The sequence below is a fragment of the Rhamphochromis sp. 'chilingali' genome (assembly GCF_963969265.1).
Source record: "Rhamphochromis sp. 'chilingali' genome assembly, chromosome: 13".
NCBI classification, from domain to species: Eukaryota; Metazoa; Chordata; class Actinopteri; order Cichliformes; family Cichlidae; genus Rhamphochromis; species Rhamphochromis sp. 'chilingali'.
The window spans coordinates 22,120,032-22,140,553 of record NC_137940.1 but is presented as its reverse complement, the minus strand read 5'-3'; the positions used below and the strand labels follow the sequence as shown (position 1 = coordinate 22,140,553).

General features: G+C 41.4%; 1 protein-coding gene across 6 annotated transcripts in view; it reads right to left on the bottom strand.

Moving 5' to 3' along the window:
• The window catches only part of arhgef9a (Cdc42 guanine nucleotide exchange factor (GEF) 9a), a 49,124-nt gene extending 28,836 nt beyond the window's left edge, over nt 1-20,288 (bottom strand). For 2 of the 6 annotated variants that reach the window (XM_080901887.1, XM_080901882.1), the window contains exons 1-5: nt 19,994-20,288; nt 16,974-18,655; nt 14,636-14,974; nt 13,716-13,842; nt 13,519-13,628 (exon numbers count right to left, since the gene is read on the bottom strand). In XM_080901887.1, the coding sequence (XP_080758013.1) occupies nt 13,519-13,628; nt 13,716-13,842; nt 14,636-14,974; nt 16,974-18,581 (2,184 nt within the window). In that variant the 5' untranslated portion in view covers nt 18,582-18,655; nt 19,994-20,288. The remainder of the gene's footprint in view (nt 1-13,518; nt 13,629-13,715; nt 13,843-14,635; nt 14,975-16,973; nt 18,656-19,993) is intronic. The other 4 variants (XM_080901880.1, XM_080901883.1, XM_080901881.1 and 1 more) reach the window with 3 other exon arrangements.
• Nucleotides 20,289-20,522: the final 234 nt, after the last annotated feature.

Genomic DNA, 20,522 nt, shown 5'->3' with positions numbered 1-20,522 from the left:
TTTCTTTCATTTGCAGTGCAACCTTTTTTGCATATGCAGTTCAAAGTCCAAGCCACATCTATGCTACAATAATTCTGCCTGATGCAGACTTACCTTTGCTCTAGTATCTAATAAAGTGCTCCAAAAACAAAGGAAGTGCATCCATAAAGAAAGAGTTCCTTACATAAAAGGACACTGACACTACTCTCTATAGAGGGCAGAGATAAAATTAAGACCACCATTTCCTTGCAATTATTTTTTTTTTCAATTTCTGTACAGTTTTAATATTACCTGTTGCTGTTGTTGCTTTTTTAAAATGGAAGATGCCTCCACAAATGTAGTATTAATCAATTAAGTTGCAACAAAGTAAATTTTTTTCCACTAAACTAGATTTTTTCTGAATGACTTTATTGTTACATCATACACGTTTAACCATGTACAAGTCTTCAGTAGTCTCACTATTTCTATGGGGTTTGTCACGTCTCTTGGGTGGACCCTTGCACTCCTCACTGGTGGCAAATTTCTCACAGGATATCTGCCCCCATGAACAGATATCCTGTTCATGGGGGCCCAGGATTTAGAGTGGGTTGCATAGTTTTCAGAAGATTGGTGAGTCAATCCCCAGCTCCTGGATCTATATGCTGAAGTGACCGTGGGCAAGAAACCGAACCCCAAGAATCCCCTGATGTGTGTTAGCATTGAAAATGTATCTGTGGATGCAGCCTGCAGTGTAAAAAGTGCTTTGAGGGGAAAAAAGGGGAAAACTGGTACTACATGAACGTTAATGAACATGCTGTATGTGTCATTGCCATCATTTTATTTTACTTGAAAAGAAGAAGCTCTTAGGTGCTTAGGTTTCTAAGTTATAAATTTGACTTCATAGAAATTTTAAATCAAGAGAAATACCTGTGAAATGTATCCAGTGGTTGAAATTGTGTAATAAATCAGTTTCCTTAGATAGAAGTGATGGGTCAGTTGGAAAACTTTGAAACTTCAAGCAGCTAATGGGATTTATAAAACTAATGGCTCCAGAGGGACAAACGTGTAAATTTCAGCACTGGTATCCACTTTTGAAAAATTATTTCAGTTGCCTGCTGCAATAAAAAGGCTGAAACTGATCTCACGGAGGAAATGTCAGTTCCAAGCGGTGCCTAATTAAAAGAAATCACCCATTGGACGTTTTTACATTTTAATATCTTAGACATCAAATGATTGGGTATTTGATGTGCTTTGTTTGACAATGATCTATGCAAACATGGATTTATGGACATGATATGTCAAACCTGACAGTGCTGGTAGACCTCAGACCCCCAGCTAGAGTTGCGAAAAACTAAACAATATACATCACTTGTAAAAGAACCAGATCATAGTAACTGTTTCCCAAAAATAAAGGATATTTTAAAAAACAACAACTGTAATTATACCCCAAAGTGTATTTTAAAGGCCATAATGGGCCATGTGACATCATCATAGTCTTAAATTATGTTTCTGTAGTAGTAATAACTGAAGGTGCAGGCACTAGAAAGGGAGATCACAAATCTCCCGCCCACACTGGCTCAGCGGCTCCCTGTAAATCACTTCTCCTTCGATCCCCTCCCCTCGACACCAAATGTGCTTAGATGCCACAACTGCATGTCGTTTCTCTGTCTTCTCTCTCCTCTTGTTTGCGTGTTGTCCTGTTTGTTACTTGTGATCTCTGTGCTTTTCTTTTTGCCCCCCCAACCGCTCGTGGCAGATGGCCTCCCTCCCTGATCCTGGTTCTGCTGGAGTTATTTCTCTCCACTGTTGCCAAATGCCTGCTCATTTCTCGTTTCTGTCATTTTTGTAGCTTACACTGTAAAGTACCTTGAGATGATTACTGTTGTGATTCGGTGAAGCATAAGTAACAAAACTCAAGAACAACTTTCTGACTCTACGGTCACTGGGAAATGAGGAGGATTTCAACAGCAGCCCACTGTAGAAATAAAGTATTTAAAAGTCAGTAGCAATATATTCTAAACTGTCACATTTGCAACAGAAATATGTGAAACACAGACTGCTGTTACTGCTAGCTTAGTTAGCGTTTTACACCCATGGCCAACATAAACAAGTGCAGCTGTGGTTTGATATCTTTTAGTGTGACTGGAGCATTTTGAGCATATTGATTGAATGGTTGAAAAGGAGGCTGTGCTTGTGGGGTTGTTCTGTTAAGTTTCTGCGGATCAAAATCAACTCTAACTGCTAGAAGTTTGTGCAGGAAACAGGTGAAGTCCTCTGAAAAAGAGAGAGGAACAACTACTACAACTACAGAGCAGCCTTTCAGACCTAAAGGAGACTAGTGTCTGGTGTGCAGTGCAATGTTTTTCAGTGTTGAGTTGTTTTAAGTTTATCGAAAGTGACAGGACAAAATGGCCCAAGCTCCGATCTGATGCACGTGTTTGCCATTGGCATGCACATAATTTTGGCCTTCATGTTCACAGTGATACCTTAGATGAACATGAGCACATCCCAGCCTGCGGGATTGTTGGCAGATTATGAGTGGAGCACAACGTGATTGTGAATAAATTAACATAGGAGAATCACTTCAGTTCCATCTCCCTAGTCAACCATCCTACACACGGATACACACTCCCTTTCCAAACTACACTCTAACTTCACATTGAGCTGTGAGCTTTGGAATGAATCAAAAGACCTCAGAATAATTTTAAGAGAATAACACCAAAGGAGTGCAATATATCAGTATTTTTAAAGCCATAAATAATTTCCAGGGCACTTTCTGCACATACATGCTGATAAAAGCAATGGCTCCTGAAAGCTTGGCTTTCAGAGAACAGAGAGCCATACAAGGCATCACAGCTGAGATATGACAACCGTCCTCAAACAAGCTTTTTCCCCCCCTTCTCTCTGCTTGTGTGTGTGCAACACAGAGTGAGGAGATTACATAAGCCTACCCTACCTCTGTGGGCTCCCTCTCCAATCTCCCTGACATTTAGACAACAAAGGTCACATCTGAAAGTCTAAATCTGCACAGACACCAATGCTAATATACTCATACATATACAGAAGAAAAAAAAAGATGGTATAAACGGAAGAATATTTCCCACTGGCAGAGAATTACGTTAAATGAGTCTGAAATTACACTTAGTGAATGTGCATTACTTAGGGAACGAGCACAGACGCAGCTCAGTCGTATGACTTGCACCAATTTCAGGACTGTCAACCACTAAACCAAACTGACAGTCAATTTAGTGACATCACTCTTCATCCTCTCATGTGAAAATGACCCTGAACCGTTTTCACAGAAGCAGCTGCTGGCTCCCCACTTCACTGGGACATGTTTTACCCATGAGAGAACAGCTCACACAAACAAAGGTCTATTTTACTAATCTACAAATAACTGCCTTTCATATTTACCCGAGTAACAATTAGGAAGTTCTGGGATTCTGCCTACAGACATTAAAAACCAAACCAGATCAGTATTTATCCGATCCTACTCCGAAGGTGATCTTATCGTGCACCTCTGGACTTTCTCCAGGACTGCTGCTATATTTAGATCCCATCACGACTACCTGCACTGCACGGTTTGCAATTTTACAGTGAACCTCAAATTTGCATCTAAGGTTAGAAGCAAAACCAGGACCATGGTTATAGTTTTTATGAAGTATTCACAGGGTTGTACAGTATTAATTCGTTCTAGAGGGTCAGACTGCAGCATCTGAGGGAGACAATAGTCTTTCTGTGCACTGAAAACATAGGTTACTTAAGCCACACTAACACAATTCAGGGTTCAAATTCAAGTTGAAATGTTGCTGTTTTCACATACTCGGGAAGATCCACTGTGCATACCAATGACACAAGTGCAAGGGGACAGAGCAGAGTGATCTAAAAATAGCATCTATGTGGAAAGCAGTCCAAAGGGCAATCAGAAGATGACCTTGAAGGAGAGATGAGTGAAATTTATAAAAGGTAAATTGTGGGAATTCTTTTTTTTAATGGGTGAAATCCAGCCTCAGTAGGTCTGAATATAACTACTGATTCATTTGTATATCGAGTTGTGAAAAAGAAAGTGCACCCTTTTTCTATTCTATGGGTTTATTGACAAGAAAAAAAAACCATTGTCTAGACCTCAGCAGATCTTAATATGAGATCAATAATAATGTTTAATATTTAGTATTTACAGTTATATTCCCATATATCATCGTGATGTTGTTTACTCTATTGCTCTCGTTTTCTTCTGCTTGTTTTCTTTTTTCATTCTCAACAGGTGAAATTAAAAAAGTATCTACTGTTATCTATTGTTAGCTAGTTTATTGTGATGGTGTTGTTTTTATTATGTTGCTCTTTGTTGTTTGTTTTTGTTTTCCTTCTGGTTTTTTTTATCTCCATACGGTTGATCCAGGTGTTTTGTTTGTTTTTTTCTTTTTTTTTTCTTCCCCCCTTTCTCACCATCTCTTCTCCCCTCTATTTTTCTTTCTCTCCCTCTCTTTCTTTCATTCTTTCTCCCTGTCCTATCCCCCAGTCATGTCTGTCCTGTCTTTAAAAAACGAAAATAAAATAAATACACAATTATAATAAAGGTCAATCAAATGGACCAATATGGCAAGGCCATGATGATCCACTTGGCAAAGTAAATCCACTTGGCATCTTTCTTGGCCTTCAGACAACAATTCTGATGGCTAAAGATCCAAACGGGACAGGCAAAAAAAAAAAAAAAAAAAAAAAAAAAATGAGTTCAATACAACCTTATAACATGATGTTCATGTTCACAGTGACTTTGTACTCTCTGAAGATATTATTACTGTAAAATGTTTTTTCTGCTTACTGTGTTTTAATAAAAAAAAAAAAAAAATTAAAAGTCAAAACTAAGCACCAAAGGAAGAAGATTCCAATGGTGACAAGTTTTTGTAAAATATTGTGTTATGTTGCTAACGAGTCCCAAACTATGTCCATGACACACTGTTGACAATCCATTTGCATGCAAGTGATCAAGTTGTAACAGCATGTAGAAAGCGTCATTCACACAGACTCATTTACTGTGTAAGTTCCCAGAAGTTAGTAGACAGCAGCCTTGATAAAAACACAGTGAGTCACATGACTTTTCAGTCAACTGTTGCTGTCATTACACACCCAAAGACTTGACAAACAACTCAATGCAATTAAGGAGCATTTTTACATTTCCTAAGCATCTTTACAAATTTCCTGTGAATTGCTTCTTCTTCCTTCGGCTGATCCCTTTAGGGATTCCCGCAGCAGATCATCTGCCTTCATCTAACCCTAACCCTACCGTCCTCCTCTGTCACACCAACCCTCTGCAGGTCATTCTTCAACTACATCCACAAATCTTCTTTGAGGTCTTCCTCTTTTCCTTCTGCCTGCCAACTCCATCTTTAACATCCTTTGTGCAGTATATCCACTATCCCTCCTCTGCACATGTCTAAACCATCTCAGCCTTTTCTCTTTAACTTTGTCTCAAAGCCACTCAACCTTAGCCGTCTCTCTAATATTCTTGTCCGTTTACTCCTAATGAAAATCTTAACATATTCAGATCTGCCACCTCTCTTTTTATCAGTGCAACCATCTCCAAACCATACATCACAGCAGGTCTCAATACCATCTTGTAAATCATCCCTTTCACTTTTGCTGCTGTTCTTCTGTCACAGTGTAAATTGCTAACACGTGTAATGCTTATTAAATCTAATACTAAACATGTGCTGTTTGAGATAAACTGCTTAAAATAGGTAGACAGACTTTTTTCCTACAGGTCTGAATACATTAGGGGATACTGATGCCCCTGAACAATATGGTAGCTGTGTAAACGCGTCGGTCCAACCCATATGGAAAAGATATATATAAATCTTATAAAGTTTGTATCTGTCTTGTGTGAAACTTGTATGAAAAGCATATAAGAGTGAAAACAGATATAAGATCCCTTGAAAAATTATATAATGAAACTTGTATGTTTTGGATACTTACTAAAACAATGTATGAAAGTAATGCGAAAGTGGCCACTTTCATGAGTAAATCATGTAAGCCTTATATGATTTACTCATGAAAGTGGCCACTTTCATGAGTAATCACATATAAGTTTTTACTATTTCTTTTCCGTATGGGAATGAACAGCAGCTAATGCAGTGCGTGTTTATATATCAACTTGGTGGTTAAATAATATTAGAATAAAGCTAAGTAAAAACTGCCGTCCTTGAACAAGGCTTGCACAATGTGGAAAAAACACCCTGCATATGACAGAACATTAACCAGTAATTTATGCCCCAGGGTAAAAGCTGGATTCTACATGATATCAGTTTAAGACAAGTGCTGCTCATTTGCTGGTCTGGGATCAGCTCTTTTGAGACTTACTTTAATTCTTACTTTTCATTTTTGGATTAGTTAAAAGCCGCCACTATCTTATGACCTCTCTCTGAAAAAGACTGCTAAGTTTCAGTGCTAGCAAATGAATCTGTTTGTGGTCAGTAGGTATTTAGTTAATAGGAGGCAAAGCCCACCACACCCATTTCCCTTCTGTCTGCTCCAATTCTTTTCTTCTCCTCCCATCCCCACGGCAACCACACTGACTTCCTGCTTCCTCCCAGGCCTTTCAGCCACAAAAGCGCCCTAAAAATAAAGTGCTGGACTTTTCCTGAACGCAGTTTTGTCACCATTGTTCAGGCATCAGCTGTTTATTCGTTCAGCTCAATTTGGCTTTTAGTGTAAAGTCGAGTCAGTGGGTCAGCGCACGGAGATTTGAGAAATAGAGTAAGATAGATGCCAAGTAGGGCAGACAAAATCACGGATACATATTTCAAAAGTGATATCAAAACACTCCAGGGCCTAATAGCTTCAAGAGAAATAGTCCTGCTCATGCATGATACAGTCACGAGAATGAATTGCTATTTAATCACAAATCAATACAGTATCTGTGTGTTCTTGAGACTGCAAAACAAACTGAATCTGTCCAGCGACTGTGGTCTTTGGGTCAGTCCCTGGTGAGACTGCATAGCATTGTGCAGCACTAGCAGAACTAAAGACGGAAAGTCTTTGAATAAACACAGGCTGAACTTAGGGAATGCCACATCAAGTCTCTCTGTGGAATGAAAGCAAGCCTTTGAAGATTTTTGAAACATATAAAATTAGAAACTCATTTGATGCACGCCTCACCTGTTTTCCGCACTTCTGTGACAGAAGCTTACCACGCTACTGTCATAACCGTATAACACAGAGTAATTTAATTGTGCATTGATAGCTTCAAAAATGCAATAAACAAATGAATCTCAGCATTATCCTCCCGCACCTCTATTAAGAAAAAATCCTAATGAGATTGAAAGCACTTGTTCAAGCTGTCACTGTTTGCTGTAAGCCACACAGCTGCTGGCTGTAGCTTCACATTTATGTGAGTTGTAACGATAGTTTCATCTCTCTTCTTTGAGAAATACGTGTAATTTCCCAAACAGAAAAAATGTTTCTTTAAAGACGATTAACGAAGATAACAGAAGTGACTATTTCATTAAATGATGCCATTAAATTATCATCTTGATATCCCTTTCACTCATTAAGCTGCCTCCCTGAATCATCTCAGTGATAAAACATGCATTTAAATGACCGCTTTCAAATGTCTTCTAATATAGGGGAGAACTCTGTTTCTGTTAAAATATTTACTTAACATAACAAAGTATGTAATGGTGAGGCAGCTTTTGAGACATTGCAACCAATACGAAGCACTGTTGTAACTGCAGTTTCTTAGTTATGGTTCTGTTCAGCGTGAGAGTCAGTGTGTGGTTTCATGAAGCCCACAGACTCGTCGCTGGAGAGACCCCAGCTAAGGTGTGAGGGATAAAGTCAAGTGGCATTTGCTAGGTTGGTTGTAAAAACTGGCATTGCTTGACTACACTCAACTGTGCTGGCTGTGTGTGTAGTAAGCATGTGTTATTGTCACCATTCATCAGAGCCACTGGGTGCCACCTGCAGCCCAGACCCCCCCGGAAGCATGTAGAGAGAAGTGCCTTCCTGTTCTTCCTGACTTTTCCAACTCAGGATGATTTGCATGCGATGCTTGTTGGGCACGGCTTTTCAGGAGTAAAAAAAACGTCCATGTTTAGATTTTTCCTGTAAAACATTTCTCACATAGTCTGTGGGACAGCAGTTAGCAGTGATGAGTCCATGCTTTCACTCTAATCTACTATCACACAGTGCATGCCATAGATGTGCGACTAGCTACAAACTGCAGGGATGGTTAGAAACCTCTACCTGTCCTCTGAGCGAAAACGATTTTACATTCTCACTGCTTCCACGCCACAAGAGTTCAAAAGCAGAACAGCAGATTGAAATGCAAAACTCTGCAGTGAAACCATATTTGGGTGAAAGCTTGTTTGGCTTGTTTTCTGTTGCTGAGCACCTTATTTCTTTTTTTTGTTTTGTTAGGGTAGCTCTTGCCATCAAAGACTTAATAGGCTGTCTGATAACCATCTTCCATTGAAAAGCTAAAATATACGACTGCACACAGCCATGGATGCGCACTAAAACTTTGTGCTCTTGTGCTCACACACAAGCTTTCACATCCACACAACAGGCCACAGGAAGCAGGTGTTTTCACATGCCTGGAGGGAGGAATAGAGGAAGAGGGGGGAGAAGGTAAGCAAGCACAGAAAGAAGTGGGGGGGAAGAAAACTTGATGTGAACAGAGGAGAAAACAGAGATGGACGTGATGGAGGAAGGGATGACGAGCGCTGAGGTCATGAAGAAAGGGAGGCGGATCGAGACGGGGGGGGGGGGGGGGTGAAGAAGAAGAACTACAAGGAGCAAGGAGATTGCATAATACGTGGATGTGATGGAGGGTTTTCTCTGATGCCGCATGTGGCGTAGCTGGGAGTCAGGGAGGTCAAAGGCAGAAAGTTAAGCTAAATAATGTACACAAGAAGTGGCAGCTGCCAGAAAAATACACCCCATCTTTCACAGAGGCCTGCAGGATACATTCTAACTAGGAGAACACTGTACAGACAGTTAGCTTCTGTCTCATTATTTTAATGCAGGATAAAGTGACCAGGGCCGGAGCTATTTCTTTATTCAGACTCCAAACACTCAGCAGAGTAAGTTAGTTATAGTAATTCAAATCAGAGAGACTGTCTCTAAATGTGCACAGAGAGAGTAAAGAATCACAGATAACATAGGGGTTTCAAAGAGCTGACCATCAATATTAACTGAATACATCCAGGGTTAGCTCTTTTAATAAATTGTTAAATATAATAAATATATTTTACACATATTCCTTATGAATATGCGTCATATTGAAAGTTAGCTACTTTTTATTTATTGACATTTGTATTTTCTAACCTATTTCTGTATAGGCGATTCAAATTACAGCTTTCTCTGCTAAACCTGGCATCATTACAAGTCTCTCTCACAAACTTAGTTTAATTGGTTTTATATATTATACAGGACAATGCAGTGCACCTTCAAGGTGCTACAGTAGCACTAGCAGTGGATAGTGATGGCTGTGGGTAAAATCAGCCAGGGAAGACTTGTACACATGGAACTACAACTGGTGCTGGATAACAAGCCCTAAGTCCTTTAGGTCTGAAACGGTCTCATAGGTGAAATGACTGCATGTTGTGATATTGCTGAAATCATCCACCAGTATTTCTCCATTGTCCCACACTGTCAACAACATATCACAGTTTGAGAGATAGAACGGTGGAGTGTTTTTCAAGAAAGCATGAACGCAAATCAGTACTTGCACAGGCATGCATGCTCTGACAAAATACAGAGTGTAATGCGGAGCTACTGTAAAACAGGATACACCAGTGACTCAGAGAATTAATACGCAGGCACTGTTCTTCCAGTCCCAGGGAACGTGCAGCCATCTGAAAAGTGGAAATGGGTTTTGTAGACAGTGAAGGCAACGCTCTCCTCAGTTATATAAGAGAAAGGCCCTTAGCCTCTCTGCCTCACTCGCTGACACGCAGAAACACACACCCATACATGTAAGCACAGTCACATGGGCATTTATGCGCCATTAACAACAACATGCACACACCTGACAGGCAGAAAATCATTCTTAAGAAGAAACAGCCTGGGGAGGCTCTAACACAACCATCTACTCGGGTTTAGTCAGTGGCACTGCTATTTATCAGATTCTACAGCGTCCTACAAAACAGCATTAGCTGGTGGCTGCGGTAAGTTACAGCACCTTGACTGAGGAACAATGCTGAATGAACACTGATAAAGGATTCTAGGTCGCCACTGGCTCTGAGTGCAAACTGTACAAACGTGCAGTTATTTTGAGGTGGAGCTATTCCCATGGTTTCTCTCTCGGGACTCTAAAAGAAAGCCCAGGGTGAAACAAACGCTACACATTCATAGTGTGGTTGACAGAAATATCACTAGCTGGTGCTGTTCATTCCACACCAAATAATGAAGTTGTCAATGCAATGACTCATACATCCTGACAGATGAATACTGAATACATCAGAAGAGCATGTGAAGTGTGTGTGTGCATCAGAGGGTTGCAAAGAGGGTGTATCACATGGGGGCCAAAGACCCAGGATGCAAATACAAACGAAATCTGCGAGTGTGTCCGATTAAATTAGTGAACAGAAATTTTGTGCACTGTTACTCCCCGCGTGTGTTTAAGTGTGTGCATAAGGACGTTGTCCTTTTTTATCATTGCTCCATTTCTTGCCCAGCTAACCACTGCCTGCTGAGTCATGCGTTCATAATAAATAGATAGCATTGCATAATATGATTATGTCCAGACAGACCTAGGTTCGCCCAAACTTAATCATAGAAGATTTCTGTTGAAACTCTTAATCTGCATGAAGCTGTTAATAAGACAGTCCCCTTCACTGACAAGCTGACAGCAGAGCTTCAGGCACAGCATTAGTAACACACAGGAAACTGTCCTCTCATCTGCATAGGAATTAAAGACGCCTATTGCCAGAGTTTGTCAGAGGAGAGGAAAGGAGAGGAGAAGAGAGGAGAGACGAGGAGAGGAGGTTGACTGGGGGAGAAATCCATTTAAATGAAAGGGAGAAGAGAGGCGTCAGCATTAGCAGTTAATCCACTGCAGTGAGAATGCTTTCTCTGTGCCTGCGGCCTCCGGCCTCTACCAGTCATCCAAACAGGAAGACTATAATATACACTACGCTGTATCACAAACAAGAGCTTTTTAACAATGAAGACCTGGAGAGATCCATCCATCAATCATCTATATACTATCAGGTTAAGTCACCATGCGCCCCTTTGCTTTTTAAGGAGTCATATGAAATTTTGTTAAACAGTAACTATAATGACAATAAAGCTATCGTTACTGATTTTATTTGGATCCCAGCGTTTGAGCCTGCTCCAAATAAACTTTTCTCACCACTCAACCGCACACATAAGACACTGCCAGTGTTATGTGTCCATGTTCCCTACCCCAGGGGAGGACCACGACAAAGGGAGCATCTCTCTTCTTTTCTCTCCCACCCCTTTTTCTCTGCCTCTCTCTCTCTCACCCACACACTTTCTCTATTTAGCTCACGCTTAAAAAGGCTGCCTAAAGATAGAAGCAAGAAGATGAACTGGAGCCAGTGAGTGTCATGGCAACAGTGCGCAGTGTTTCACAAACACTATTTAGATCAGCAGGAGAAAAAAGTTATAATCAAAGCCTATAAATGCAGTAGTGTCACTTCTTCAAAGGCACAGCTTACAAAATTTCAATGGGAAGACATGCCAGGACCGAAAGCCCGGGGATCATAATTCAGCAGCTGAGCAGACAGCATTACTGCTATGAGAAGAGACTCCTTAATGTAATTCATATATTGTAGTCAGTCCTCATTGACTGCTTGTAAATAACTGGAAATTTGAGACTGATGTGGAAAATGCAACTTGTAGCAATATACCTTTGCAACTAAAAGCATTGAATTATGTGATTTCTGAGTAAAATAAAAAAATACTTTTCTGATACTACAAATAAATAATATTCGTTGAAGTTTCCATATTTACCCCAAAGCAGGCTGGTAAGCTGACTTTTAAACATGTAGCTCCATTCTGATATAATGTAAGAAAAATCTTTAAAACAAAGAGACTGTAACAGTGTGGTCTAACCGGTTTTACACCGCAGGAAATGCAGATTCTACATTCAAATTTTGGCCCTCTAAAGCAATGAAAAGGCTTAAGAGCTGTCTCATCCAAACTGTGATGTTAAAGAACTGAAGGATACATCTGATCTGAAAAGAAGCCTTTTTTTTATTTTGAGCTTTTTAAAAACACAAACATAATTCACTCACTACACTTGTCGAAATAATGATGACAAAAGACTGTTTCTGGGGAAAAAATATCTTTTACGAGTTTATATCGAGTCCTTTAGAGACCTAGAAAAACTGAACACACATGGAACAAAGACTTGGAACCTGAAATCTCAGCGGAGGATTGGAAATTAGCTACTCAGATGCACTTCAGATTAAAGCACTTTAATTATTACAATAAATGAATGATGCACAGAGGTGAAAGGAACAGTGAGTTTGGGAGTGCAGAGAGATTAAAACATTCTGGAAAAAGTAATGTGAGCAAATGATTAAAAGTTTCATTAGACCCAAAGTCATTTCTACTTGGATTGTACCCACAAAAGCACAGTTATATTAAAAAAGGAACAAACATCAGTGAACCTAATTTTTTCCTTTTTTGTGTCAAAAAGCTAAAAGCATAATTTTAGTGGTAGAAAAAACCCTAAAATGTTGCTCAAAGTTAGACAAATCATGGCAAGTTTGGGGGTAGAAAGAATAACATAAAGAAGACAACCAGACAACGTATGAAAAGGTTTGCAGACCCTTTTTGGGCACTGTTTGCTATATTGGGTCACGTGTATCAAAAAGAGGAGTGGTTTCCTGACACTTTATTTTTAGTCTTAATATTTTTCAAAACAAAAAACAGTGTTTGTCTTGTGCATTATAGTTCTGTAAGTAGAGCTGCTGGACCCAGCACTAGAAATGTGTGCCACTACCCTGTCAGGATGTATCAGAAGACTCTGTATCTCCTTTCACTAGAATCCTCTAGAGGCCACTTCCACTTCAAAGCATCGATTCCGAAATGCCTGGTTTCACCTCCCGAGCAGCGTTATTCCAGCATACTCTACAGCCAATTTTACACAACTGACACTCTAGACAGTTTTAAGAGAATCCAGCATGCAAAGAGTATTATTTAGAATTTACTGCTATTTCTCTATCTGCTGTGAAAATTAACAATTTGGTCTGAGTGAATTGCACTCGACACATTAAACAACACATCTGAAATGTTGGGTGTGCAACTCAGGATGAGTAATGGCCAAAGAGTACTGCGTGACATTAATCCACGTGGCCACCATCTTCACGGATCAGTCCCTTCATTATCTGATGAAACACTGAGCAACGCCTTGTAAACTCCAATATTAACGGTATCAGAGAGAAGCTATCAGTCATCATACCGTCCACTGTGTGCAGTGTTTTTTTTTTTTAAATAAATCTGTCCAAAGGCCTGAAAAGTCTAAAAGGAAATAAAAGAAATAAAATTACGCAATGCCATTATTTGCAAGCGTGTGTATATTATACTCACTATGTTGACCTGTAGCGGTTCTGACCCAGGTCTTAACAGCCTCCTCCTCCTGCAGCTACCAGAACCTCCAGACCGCAGGCGCACTGAAGATGAGGACTGCCCCATGTCTGCTGGATAGAGACAAGAAGACATGCAGAACTGAGCATACATCAATTAACAATCTGCATATTTAAACGAATAAAAATATGGAACAATACCTGACTGTGGCAGGAGCAGGGCCAATGCAGTGAGAGTGCTGGGGGGGAGAGGCAGGGAGCGACACCGCTGGAGAGACGCCCTGTGTGGGGGCTCTAACGGTGACACACCCGGGGGGCGAGACAAGGCCTGGAGAACACTGACTAGTCAGGACACCTCAAATATTCCATACACGGTTACTCAGATGCACGCACACACACACAAGGCTGAATGCACACTCTCTCCTGCCCTTCACATTACTGCCTTGTCCCCCTTTTTTTTCTTTTTTTGTGCAGAGAATTAAAGTATTTCACATCCAGCAAGTCTATTCTGGTGCATTGGTCAGTGTGCATGCCCTGCAGCAAACCATGAGAGACTATACATCATGCCAACCAGGCAGTCTCTCAGGTTAAAATGAACTGACTCTGAGTTAGGGCAATGAGAGGTAGAGCTTATGGAAGCGATGAGGCAGAAAATTGGCCACAGAAAAAGAATGAGAGTGAAGGAGAGAGAAAGGGGAACCACAAGGGAGGACAGAAGAAAGTAAAAAGAAAGAAAGAGAGAGAGAAAGGCAGAAAGGGAGTATGAGAGCTAGGGATAAAAGCTGCATCCAAAAATGCAGGCAGAGGCTGAGCATTGTTGCAGCTAAACAGTGAGTGGTATATAAATACTGGGTTAGTACTGGGATGCCCTTCATAGTCTGTGGTGTGTCTTTGATTCATTATGGGCTTGTGCTATATTTGTCAGTGAGTTGGTGGAGACTACTAGTGAGACTTGGCCTACCTATTTTCCCTTTTTCAGTGTAAAAATGAGATATATTTATGTGTAATAGACACACCTACATAGACTTTATATAGCTGCATGTGTTGGTATATATATGGGACTACTTGTCGTGTCTATGTTCATATTTATATGTTTGCTTTTAGTGAGTTTAACATCTTACTCTGTGATGCAGTTCCGTGGACTGCGTCTCCCTAGTAACACTGGTTTCTATGACAGAGCAAGGCCTGGCGCGGGAAGTCATCCCTCTCTGCCCCAGAGAGTGTTGCACTGTGGTAGCAGGCCTGCGTCTCCTTCGGGAAAGTGAGCCGACCTCACTGTAATGGCTGTCGAGATCTCGGTCCGGGTTGGGTCTCCAAAGGTCCAGGACAGCTGATGCCGGGCGAGGACGAGGGCGCAAGCGCTTCTGAGGTACAGAGGTCTTCTCTGTGCTCGAGTGGGGCAAGGCCGGGCCAGGCTGTCTTACACTGCAGCCTGTCTGGCTGGCAATCTGCTCACACAGCTGCGATTGGCACAGATACTCAGCAGTTTGGCCCAGATAAAGGTGCAACAATACATTTCTTGTGTAGGGAATTGAGAAAAATGTCTCTGCAGGTTCAACAAAATATACCTCAAATTTTTTTTATTTTAAAAGTTTCTACCCAGTAGCTTAATTGCAGTGGATCAGTAGGTAACTGAATGACAAGACTGTTGGCAAATCAAGGGAAACATCAGCACAACAGACATGTGGATTTCATTTTTAAATAATTTGTGATTACTGAGAAGGATTTTCTTGTCACACGCCATCACGTCCCCTAAACAGGGCTTTGCAGTGTAAATGTGACAAATTATTTTGGCACAACTTTGAGCTGTAACGCTCTTTTTAGCAAAGCTCGGTGTACACAGCTTCACAGTTTTTGCTGTCCATGTGCAATGCTCTTGCCAAACTTGTGTTAATTCAATAACTTATCTTGATGACAGGCCAAAACACATTTGTGCTGCTGTCAGGTTTGTATCACCTTGACAGCAGGTGATACAAACCTGATAGCAGCAAAAACTTTGTAACTACCAGCCTCTCACGTTCAAAATCATGAGTGCACGGCTGAATTAAATAGATCAATTTCACTTAATGAGGTACCACAATACTTGAAGCAAGGCTTTAAGTATTATGGTACTTGTATTAGTAGGGAAACAAGTTCCCCCAAAGCCAGTGGGTTGCAGTTAAGTCAGTGTGTGAATACATAATCAGTGTTTGCAGTTTCTCTTCTACTGCTGATCTGTGTACACATTTGGCACAAACAGTTCTGCAAAAAAATGAAGTTGTGTTTTATTCCATTTTCATGCCACAGCTACTTGGCTTGTGAACCTTAATTAGGCTGACATTTATCACCCTACAGATTTCAGCTAGCTCTTTTAAGGCTTACTTGTTTAGTTTTTCACTGACTTCAAAAAGCAGAACTCTCAACACACGCAGGTTTACTAAGCCCTTTAAAAAGATTTGGGTTAAATAAGTGAAATTCTGCCCTTCTTAAGGCTCAAAACATTTTCCATCTTGAAATTCTTCAGTAGGCTTCAAGTTAAGTTACATCTTGTAATACTGTTAAACATGAATTATTTTTATCTGCTAATTCCTCCTTCTGCCCCTATTATCTTTTCCATTTAAGAGTGGTATCAGCGTAGAACCCTGCTAATTTACAGTGGGACCAAACATTAGCACCCTTCCCAAAACACATGCTCCCAAAGCCCTTGCCTTTGCATAATAAGCCCCTATGAAAGTGTGCTGAGTACTGAGATGTCATATCTGATTTTGTCATTAGGAGCTGGGGCCAACATGTCCTGACTCGTTGCTGTGACTAGAAGGGAGATGACTAATTCTGCCACTGGAGTGAGAAGGGAAGGGTGCTGTCATGATGCGCGGATGTCACAGAACTCTGGGCTGCCGCAGTCCCACACACACACGCCTGGCTCTGTGGGAAACGTGGGGTTTTGTTGCAGGCTACAAAAGGCCGACTAAGCAAGAAAAGGCCAAATTCCTCCACTATGATGTTGTGCACCTTTACAGTTACTATTTCCTCTTTTCTCCAACAGATGGGGCAAAAGGACAACTGCAAAGCAGGTGCCCAAATCATGTCATAGTCTAGCTCTTTGAATGATTTTTGTTTTTTCCTGACACGTATGCTACCTGCATGCAACCAAATCACCCCTGGTCCCTTTTAGCTTCTATGTTTGTTGTTTTTTCAGAAGCAAAAGAATGACCATGATTAAAGCAGTTACATAAATGATATTTCCAGCATTTATGAAGTAATGACATGACGCATGCTTCTGGCAGTGTTAATATTGTGAATAAAAGCCTGCAATGGAATGTAGTTATGGCATAAAAACGTGACCCTTTACACATGAAAATGCCTTTGTCTAAAAAATAACAGAAAACCAAAGGTGGTTTAACAACACAAAGTACACACTTGTTTACTGAATGCATTCATTTGAATTCGGTGGCTCATTAGCTATTTAAAGTTACCTACCTTAAATATTTCCTCTGTGGAATCTGATGCTGGTACGCTATTGGTTGTGCTCTCTTTATCACCTTGTTGTGATTGGACATTCACTTCCTGTATCTGGTGGGAGTCAAGCGGAGCATCTTGGGAATCCTGCTCATTTCCTGTCTGTCCCGCTACATTTTCCTCTTGACAGAGAGAATCTGATTGGTCCCTTTCAACTTCTGCTTCACTTTCAGCCTCCGTGTTTAAGCCTAAATGAGGGACATGATTTTCTACTATGGCCTTGGACCGGAGGTTTGTCTCTCTGTCAGCAGGTTTGTCTGTAACTTCAAAACTCTGAAGGCCATTGACAGCCTGAGGTCCTGAGCAGGGCCTAAAGGCTTTAAGGACCACTGGAGGTGATCGTCCACCTGTCACAGGTGCTGGAGTGTCACCATTAAAGCTATTGGAGTGTAAGAATTTACTAGTCACTGGTGATGAAGGGGTAGGCTGGGATGTTGGAAGTCCTTCATTGTGAAGTGTCAGAGACACACTGTGAACATTGTCCACTGCGCGCTGTGGGGCCCGTGGGGAGCTCATCGGAGTCTTCTCCCCCTCCGGAGGAGAGAAGGAGCGTGACGTTGTTCGCCATCGTCTAGCTGTCTCTGCAAAGTTGTTGAAAAATTTGAAGAGACCACCAAAGTGCCCCTTGGTGTCCGACTGTTTTGGGGGAGGTGGCTGAAAGTCTCTGACACTCTCAAAGTCCACAGAGCCATAGTCTGAGTCTATTGTTTTGTCCAGTGAGGGAAGCTCAGAGTCAAAGCTCCTCTCTGAATACACAGGATTGGTCTTCCCCAAAAGGGAAATCCTCCTCAGGTAACTCCACACATCTTTGTGCCTCCTTCCTCCACTCCGGTGGGTCCTCGGGCTATCTCTAGTGCTTAGTTCTTCACAAGCTGCAGCAGTTTTGTTGCAGTTGGCTGAATTGTTGTGGCTTCTTTTAGTATAAGAAACTTTTTCAGATGGTTTGCAGCCATTCTGAGTCACAGCCTCGCCCGTTATAGTGGATTGATGGCCATCCATAGAAGTTGAGAGGTCAATGTCTTCAAACAAACAGTCAAACTGTGCTGTATAGCCAGCATATGAATGCCTCTGGCCACGCTGTCTAAGCGTGCCACCACTGGGCTGCTGAGGTGTGCCAATATCGCGGCAGAAAGACTCCTCATCCACCAAAGAGCTGGTAAACTTTGCAGTGGACAATTTCCCTGCCTTCCCTCTGAATACAGCCGGGGATTTAAGCTTCTTGAAGGATCGAACTTTGTCAGCGAATGAGAGTTTCGGGATGGAAGCCTCCCCAGGCAAAATCATGGAGTGGGGTCTCCTCTCCAGCTCTGAGACAGCTCGCTTTCGGTTCAGGATCCTCCAGATGCCCCCTGTGGCACGAGGCCTCCTGTTGACCTCCTGTCTGTCCTTGACAGGGGTCTGAGAAGAGGCAGCCTGGGTCTCTCCCTGCCCCTCTGCAGGCCCTGTTCCAGTCTCCTGAATATAAACACTGCTGGTCTCATTCTCCACATCCAGAGAAACATTAAACACTCGGTTGACAAACCCATTAGGGTTGTTGCTCTCAAGGGCAGGGTTGCCTGTCTGCTCCATCCTCTCTCATTCTACGGTGTCAGCTATCAGTTCCAATGGACATCATGTTTCAGGCCCTTCCCTTTCTCAATCACCTAGAGGAACAAAACCACATTTTTATTCAGGAGTTTGACATTAAACTGACTGCCTTGTCATTTTATATCATCCTTACTCCAATGTAACTCGCTCAGAATGCCTGCCTGTAGATGGGCACCACAAATTTGGGAAATATCAGCGGAGGATATTAAATAAACTGAATTTTATTCGCAGGTCAAACATTCAAGAATAACCAATACAATGAGCTTAAATACTGAAACGCCATGACAGTATTCAAAGTCTTATTCTGTGATTGCGAGAGGCAGACGTCTGTGCAACAAGTCAACACCCAGCTCCCCACTTTCCCAGTATTTTGCCCATATTATTCAAAGTAATTATTTACGACACAGTTGCCATCCACCATTTAAACCGAGAGGATGTGTTGTCATGGAAACACCCACTACAGAGATGTGTGGTTATTTCAGGACCGCTCCAGCTGTGACATCATCAGAGCTCAGATAAGCTCCCTCTGAGGAAGAAGATGCTCGGTGACACAGCGAACCCACCACATGCTAATAGCACCCCCTTCTACTGTAATCCCTTTAAATGTATGGAAGCATTTTGTGTAATTGGAGGCCCCCCAGCACAAATCTTTGTTGTTCCCTCAGATCACAACGAAAGATGCGTTTCAATTAAGCTGGCCTCTCAGCACAATTTTACAATTCAATTTACTGATAAGCCTTTCAGAGGGCTATTTAAATAAACAGTAGCTGCGCAAAAAGTTTAAAAAAAAATAATTAGAAAAAGAAGAAATGACAGTTTTACAAGCGCTGTCTAATTACACACATTAGCTAGTATTTATTTTAGCATTTAAACAGAAAAGTTCATGTACTTTTTTTAAATGGCTTTAAAAGACTGTTATTCTCTGATAGCAGCATTATGAGTTTTGCTCAGTGTTATACACCCTGCTTGGTAGTTATACTGTAATGAGATATACACTAAGTTTCACTAAGTTTTGGCTTTCAGTATTTATTGTGTCACAAAAGTTTTAAGGGCACCAGCAGCTCGCTCTACCCCGCTGTCAGTGAACGACAGACGGCTGCCGCACTGGGCGTTTAAGTCATTTTAAAAAAAATGGCGTCAATAAAATTAACGTTTGCCTAACGCTAGGCTGAAGTGTAAAACGGTCTTTTAAGTTTTTAACCACCTCAAAAGTGTTTTAAAAAGTGAAAACAAGGAGTCGAAATAGCGCAAAAGTCAGCCGATGTGGGCTTCGCTGTGAAATTCACGAACTTCATAAACTTGCTTGTCAAGTAACACCCGCGAAAAACGAACTGTCTTTTTCTCCCTTACAAGTCCTCCTGAAGAGAAGTTAGCTGTTGGAGCTCACAACTTACCTGAAAGCAGAAAGCTTCCCCCCTCCGTGTCAAACAGGCATCGTCGCTGCTGTCGTCAAAGTCAATAACAGCAGTCGCTATTAACGTCAGCCAGACTTATCCGCCGTCCTCTGCGGGCTTAACTTCTATCCATGAGTTAAGTCGTGGACTGCAGCGACTCCTTTGCCGATCACGTGTGTTTTGGGGCTTTTTTGTTGCCTGTGAAGTCCGTCCGCTATCCTCAAGACTCCGAGAACGAGTTGGACAAACCGGTGAACTCTTGCCCTGTAAGCTTCTACAGACGCCGACACTCTGATTTGTGATAAAGCTCTCACGCAGACAGAGAAACACACACCAACACCCCCTACACACACACACACACACACACACACACCTAGACACACATTCCTGCACACCAGCAGAGCAGCTGTAATTATTTGAGTTAAACAGGCTCATAACAACGCGTTTAGAGCTAAATTATGCTGGAAACATTTCATTTTATAAATAATATTTATCACATTTTTAATCCCATTTTAAGTCTTCAGTTCAT